We start from the raw sequence: 7,307 nt of genomic DNA, 5'->3' as shown, positions 1-7,307 counted from the left end.
AGAGATAGGGTGAGGAGCTCGGTCACTCGGGAGGAGCTCAGAGTAGAGCCACTGCTCCTCCACATCGAGAGGAGTCAGCTGAGGTGGCTCGGGCATCTGTTTCGGATGCCTCCTGGACGCCTCCCTGGGGAGGTGTTCTGGGCATTTCCAACCAGGAGGAGGCCCCGGGGAAGACCTAGGACACGCTGGAGGGACTATGTAACAAAATGCATGGAAGAATTTATAGAAAATACCACAACAGAGGCCATAATAAACCTCATCATAAACAGAAGGATATAATCCAGCAGTATAACATTATTTACTAATCACTTTTTTATTAGAAGACTTGAGCATTGGCTAGAGTTTTGTTTGTTGCTAAAATCGTAAGCCTAACTTGAACAAACAGTAAAATGACGATTTCACACTGATTATGTGGAAGGTTTTTTTTTGTCACAGCAGATTTTTCAGGTCTGTGATCATAATTCTGATTAAATCAGATTTTTCATGTATTTTTCTGTATTTATGCAACATGCAAAAGAGGACAAACTTTCATTAGGACGTTGCCAAATGTTACAGCCTCCTCTAGTGTCTGAACTCTCACTGGTTGTGTCTGGGTCTCACAACAGATCTCATATGACATCATCTACACACAGGAAGTTAAATATAACAGAAACAGAAGTGTCTTCACCACTGAACAACTCAGAAAAACAACACTATAGGCTTCAAATTAGATTACAAACAAAATGAATTCAGATTAAATTATGCTGCTAATGTTTCTAAACTCCTGATTACACAACTGTACTTTTTGTACATACAGTACACAGTTATAGAAGATTGATGCATTTATAATCCCACTCTTATTATAATGATTAATAATCCCACTCTCGGTGTTTATAATGATTTATAATCCCACTCTCACTAATCCCAGTCTCAGTGACAATAATGATTAATAATCCCACTCTCAGTGTTTATAATGATTTATAATCCCACTCTCATTATAATGATTTATATTCCCACTCTTATTATAATGATTTCTAATCCCACTCTCAGTGTTTATAATGATTTCTAATCCCAATCTCAGTGATCATAATGATTTTTAATCCCACTCTCAGTATAATGATTTATAATCCCACTCTCAGTGTTTATAATGATTTCTAATCCCAGTCTCAGTGTATATAATCATGTATAATCCCACTCTCAGTGTTTATAATGATTTCTAATCCCACTCTCAGTGATAATAATGATTAATAATCCCATTCAGTGTTTATAATGATTTATAATCCCATTCTCAGTGTTCATAATGATTTATAATCCCACTCTAAGTATTTATAATGATTTATAATCCCACTCTCAGTGTTTATAATGATTAATAATCCCACTCTCAGTGTTTATAATGATTTATAATCCCACTCTCATTATAATGATTTATATTCCCACTCTTATTATAATGATTTCTAATCCCACTCTCAGTGTTTATAATGATTTCTAATCCCAATCTCAGTGATCATAATGATTTTTAATCCCAGTCTCAGTGTATATAATCATGTATAATCCCACTCTCAGTGTTTATAATGATTTCTAATCCCACTCTCAGTGATAATAATGATTAATAATCCCATTCAGTGTTTATAATGATTTATAATCCCATTCTCAGTGTTCATAATGATTTATAATCCCACTCTAAGTGTTTATAATGATTTATAATCCCACTCTCAGTGTTTATAATGATTTATAATCCCACTCTCAGTAATCATCTTGCTTCTATTCAATTCAAGTGTTAATTAATTTCATTATATTGATCATTACATAACATCAGTAAGCAGTTAGTATGAAGACTGAATGTATTTAATACAGTCTGATCAGGTTTCTGTGTGAAACTGACAAAAATAAAATAAAATACAATTTAAAGCTGACTATAGCAAGTAAGCGTGTTGACTATCGCACCAACTTTGACCTGCTGTTGTCAGTCATCTTTGTGCTCAGGGCTTCATCAGTAAACATTTGAAGAATTATCAGGAAGAAGTTAGTGTTAAGTCTGTAATGAACTCAGTAATGAACTCTGACCCGTTAGTTCCTCAGGAGCTCTTGGTCACACAATCCCACTAGACTATAGACTGTTGTAGAAATGACATTATCATTATTAACACTATTTACTGTAGAGTGTCACCAAAATGAGGATGAGGTTCACTTCTGTGTCTGGTTCCTCTCAAGGTTTCTTCCTCTTATCATCTCAGGGAGTTTTTATTCACCACCGTCACCTCAGGTCTGATCATTAGGGATAAATGTTAGAGATAAATAATAACTTAATCAGTTTTATTCTGTTTCTGTACTTCTGTAAAGTTGCTTTGAGACAATGTGAATTGTTAAAAGCACTAAACAAATAAATGGAATTGAAATGTTGTGAGTAAAGTGTTGATAAAATGAAAAAAGAGACTTGTTGTATGTGTGAACACAAAAATCCCAGGATTCCTAAAGAGAATGAAAATGTAACTGAAAATCACATCACAACATCATCAACGAAAGAAAAAACAAGGCAAGTATTTTATTTTCTGTGCAAGTCTGTGAGAGGAAGTGAAGGACACAGACATGTTTTAGAGACTTAGTACAAACAAGTGGACATTTTTGGCTGTTGTTTTCTTTTTATTATCTTCTGTTTAGTCTGGAATCTGTGGTTTACCAGCAGAGAGATGCTCTGGAGATCGGATCACTGATACGAGAGAAAAACTGAAAACAAAGTTCTGAGAAGCCGCACGAAACTTTCATCAACTTCCTCTTACTTCATAGAGGTGAAGACTAAAAAAGTACGGACCAGCAGAGTTCACACACACCGAGAAAAAAGTGAATACTAGATTAAAGATAATAATCCATGTAAGAAGCGTCTACGTTTAAAAACGTCTGATTTATGAATGTGAATATTTGTTTATTTCTATTCTATAATCTAGTTTAATATTTCTTCATAGACGTGTCTTTTCCAAGAGTTTCTCGAAATAAATAATAATTAGAAGATGTTAATTTTAATTTGAAATTACACAAAAATATAAAAACTCTGTGGATTAAATAAAGGGAATTTATTATTTACAGCGCTTTTGTGTATAAAAAAATGCTTCAGCTTTTAATCATCACAGTCAACAACACAATAACAGCTCCAAACTACACAAACACAAAAACATATTCACTTTAAAAACTCAGAAACCTTTATATTCAAAGCTGAAATTTGCTCTGAATTCACATCTTTTTTGTCAGTTTAAAAAAAAAATCAAGCGGTAGAAAATTTTGCTTTTTATTTTCAAATAATAGAAAGTCAAAACAAAACATATGAACTGTGGGAATAAAAACTATAAAATGCTAAATTATTGTTTTTATTTTTTGAATCTTTCATTTAAATTTGACCATGAAATGAAGTTCGTTTTCTGAAAACGTTCATAAATAAAATCTCTAAATAAAAGTGCTGTTTGATGCAGAATGTGTGTGTGTGTGTGTGTGTGTGTGTGTGTGTGTGTGTGTGTGTGTGTGTGTGTGTGTGTGTGTGTGTGTGTGTGGGTGTGTATGTGTGTGTGTGAGCTGCAGTTTACCGACAGGTCAATAAGAGCAAGAAAGAAAAAAATAGATTTATAACAAAATCTTTTGCAAATCAAACTGACAGAATAAACACAAACTCTCCAGAAGTCCATCAAGAAGGTGAAGTCACTGTGATACCGATACACCAGTCATGTACCCTTAAAAATATTTATTTAATTACTATTATTTATTTTATTCGATCTTACAAAATTGTCCTTATTTTTATAACTTATTATAATCATCATCTATCATCTATCATCTTTCACTAAACACGCGTGTGAACGTTTTTGTGTCGAAGCTAAACTAAAAATTCCCACCAGATTTACATTCATTACATAAAAGTTCATGTTCGTGGGTTAACAAAAATACATAACAAAGTGTTCACATTTACAGAGCTGAGAAATGACTAAGTGGAGATTAAACACTACTCCTGAGTGCAGCGGGTGCCAAAACTTTCCACTCGTTAATGCAGAGAAATTTGCTTTTATAGAGTGCTATTACTTTTATCCTGATTGAACTGCTGGTCATATTGTTTTAATTTATTTATCACAAATAAAATAAAAGACGTATATATTTAATCACAGGAACTTGTTGACGATTTTACGATTTAAAGACCATTCATCAATTTTTACTTTATTTGCGTAAAACCTGCTCCTGTGAATGAGTTGGATTAAATTCTCTCGTATCCAGTTCAATAAACAATAAGCAATAAGCAATAAACAATAAATGCTAAAGAATAAACGCTAATCAATAAATGAGGCTCGTTGTGGAAACTGAACAGATTTGTGAAACCTCCTTTTTTTTTACCAATAAATAATAAAGAATTTAAAAAACTTTTGTCTTCTTTGTGCTTAAAATCTACTTTTTATTCCATAATTATTCTAAATACCTAAAGCTGGCACAACGAAAAGTAGTCAAATCATAAGGAGTAAAAGTGCTAATGACAGAATGGAGTGGAGTTTTTCAGAACACGAAATAAAAGTATGGAGTTTATACAGTTAAATATTCAGCTTAATCTCCATGAAGCTTTTTTTTTTGGTCTGAATTTCTTTCTATTTGTTTCAGTGCACAGCCCCAGACCTGACCAGCAGGGATTAATGCTTACAGAAATGTCCAAACATCCCTCCTAGCTTCTTCTACTGAGGCTGTAGCATGTGCTGCCGTGTGGATCCGGTGCTGCTGAAGTCGGAACTGGACTGGGAATTCTTCTGTATCCGCTCCAGAGCGAAGAAGCGCAACATGAGGAAAAACCCTGCAAACAGCAAAGATTAATTAAATATATACATCATTTACAATTCTACCACAAATCATACAGTTCACCTCAATTTACTACACTGTCATTTATTTTTAAATTCTATTACAAATCCTGCAATAGGTTTAATCATTCATTTCATTGGAATTTCTTTTTTAAAGAGTTTAAAAATTAAAAAAATAAAAATAAAAGAAATAATAATAATATAATTGTAAATAATAATAATAATAACAATAATAATAATAAGTGTAAATAAGAATACTACTAATAATAATAAATGCAAATAATAATAATAATAATAATAATAATAATAATACATGTAAATAATAATAATGTAAATAATAATAATAATGTAAATAATAATAATAATAATAATAATAATGTAAATAATAATAATAATAATGTAAATAATAATAATAATAATAATAATAATAATAATAATAATAATAATGTAAATAATGTAAATAATAATAATAATAATAAATGTAAATAATAATAATGCAATTCATGTTTTCATCAACAAATTAATTTCTTTCATTTAATGTATTTGTTATTGTTTATTTTGTTACATAGTTAATTATAATTTGTTAGTTGTGATGAAATTTGTAAAGAATTTATAAAAGCAAAGACATTCTCTAAACTTCTAAAGCTTCTAAACTAAAGCCACAGCATGAACATTCTGGCTGATATCATCTACTCAGGAAATCTCTGCCACATAAACAATGGTGTTTATGGCGCTGGCCTTCGGCTCGGTCTGTGTGGCGACAGGAAAGGAGAAACCGGCGAGATAGTCACCTTGTAATGAGTTAATGATGCAGAACAGGAAGAGGACGGTTTCTGAGGATTCAGCAGAAAAGAAAGCGAGAACCCAGGTTAAGCCAAACAGGCAGCTGAGACCCCAGATGCTGAGGAAGGCCACACGGTTTCTCCTCCACTCGTCCCGGTGCCGGATCTTCCGGTAGACCAGGAAAAGCACGATGAGGCCGGAGCTCACCACCGCCGCTAGCAGCCCCAAGTTGATGATGAAGTGAGCCTTCAGAGCCGGTTGCGATTCTGTCATCCAGCACCTGAACGACACACAACATCTGGATTATTACAACTAAACAAATAATCCACCTTCACACAGGCTGGGAAATGATTTATGTTCCTTACATGCTAAATGGAGCTGTGAGAACATCGTCGGACTTCACCGACCTCCGGCCATAAATGTCTCCAATGCATCCCATAATAACCACTGGCACAGCTGGAAAACCTGGAACAGACAAATTCTGTTCTCCTCAATTTTTATCAAACAAAAAAAATTTATTCGTTCGTTCGTTACCTGGATACGTCTTTTTATTAAAAGTGTATAAATTTACCTCTAAATCTTTGTCTTAAAAAGATCAGAATTGCTCCAAAACTGATCAATACTCATCTAATTCACGATAAATGAAACTTCTCTCAGGTGCCTTACACATACACAAAACTTAAATTCTCCCTTTCCTTTCTTCCTTTCGAGTAAACGTACCGAAACCCAGCAGGTACCAGATCCATGGCTGTGGTGCCGGTTTAAACACCATGTTCATCATCCAGAAGGTGTGAATCACTTCCACAGCCATCCAGCAGAGGACGCTGAGGAGTGCGTAGTGCAGCAGGCCGCCCATGAAACCACACACACTATCGGACGCGACGTTGGCCACGGTGCCGGTGAGGACGAAGAGCACGAGGAGGAAGAACAGAGCGACAACCAGACCACGGTGCACCAGACTCGAAAGATTCTTTAATTTTCTAAAAAAAAAAAAAAAAGAAGACAAATCAGCACCCAGTGTTATAACAGCTCTTATAACAGCTCACAGACGGGACAGCAGGTTAGAGTGAGACAGATTGACCTCTGACCTCTGTCTACAGAGCGATACGAAGAGCACGGCGCAGCTGACGATGGATATGGCACAGCAGGTGGCTGTGATGAAGGTCAGAGCCTCCAGGTGGCGCAGTTTTCTCGTCGGGTTCAGGTCCTATAGCGAGACACACAGACACAATCAGCATTAACTCTTAACACGTGTAATGAAGACAAACCTATATGAGGCGTTCAGGCTGTTGTACAGTCAGTGCATAAATATTGACACCCTTCAAAAGGACGGGCCAAAATGACTTAATTCATTAAATATTACACATATTATTTATTAATTATTTATTAATTAAATACTTATATATTTATCACGAACATATGTAGAATAATGTAGGTGACGTGTTTCAAAATTATTGTCACCCTCAAAAAAATGATTCAATTAAATAAATAATACACCTCGAATAACACGGACGAATCTGCTCTCTGTTCTCATAGGACAGTTCTTTCTTTCTTTTCTTTCTTTCTTTCTTTTCTTTCTTTCTATCTACAGTCTAAATCTAAAGAACAAATTTCATTTATTGTTTTATTGATTAAAAATGATATTATTCTTGCTCAGTACCAAGAGACATTTTTTTTGTTAGTTCTGTTTATTTGTTTGTGTGGTTTATTTATTTATTTATTTATTTATTT

General features: G+C 34.0%; 1 protein-coding gene across 4 annotated transcripts in view; it reads right to left on the bottom strand.

The window, feature by feature from the left end:
* Nucleotides 1-3,028: 3,028 nt before the first annotated feature.
* adgrg1 (adhesion G protein-coupled receptor G1) overlaps nt 3,029-7,307 on the bottom strand; it is a 17,573-nt gene continuing 13,294 nt past the window's right edge. For all 4 annotated transcript variants that reach the window (XM_047810459.1, XM_047810460.1, XM_027136586.2 and 1 more), the window contains 5 exons: nt 6,665-6,783; nt 6,297-6,556; nt 5,942-6,041; nt 5,585-5,856; nt 3,029-4,789 (listed from right to left, as the gene is read on the bottom strand). In XM_047810459.1, coding sequence (XP_047666415.1) covers nt 4,674-4,789; nt 5,585-5,856; nt 5,942-6,041; nt 6,297-6,556; nt 6,665-6,783 — 867 coding nt within the window. In that variant the 3' untranslated portion in view covers nt 3,029-4,673. The remainder of the gene's footprint in view (nt 4,790-5,584; nt 5,857-5,941; nt 6,042-6,296; nt 6,557-6,664; nt 6,784-7,307) is intronic.

Source organism: Tachysurus fulvidraco, chromosome 2, assembly GCF_022655615.1.
Source record: "Tachysurus fulvidraco isolate hzauxx_2018 chromosome 2, HZAU_PFXX_2.0, whole genome shotgun sequence".
Lineage (NCBI taxonomy): Eukaryota > Metazoa > Chordata > Actinopteri > Siluriformes > Bagridae > Tachysurus > Tachysurus fulvidraco.
Note: the sequence above shows the minus strand (reverse complement) of the source record. Positions and strands in the feature narration are given on the sequence as shown.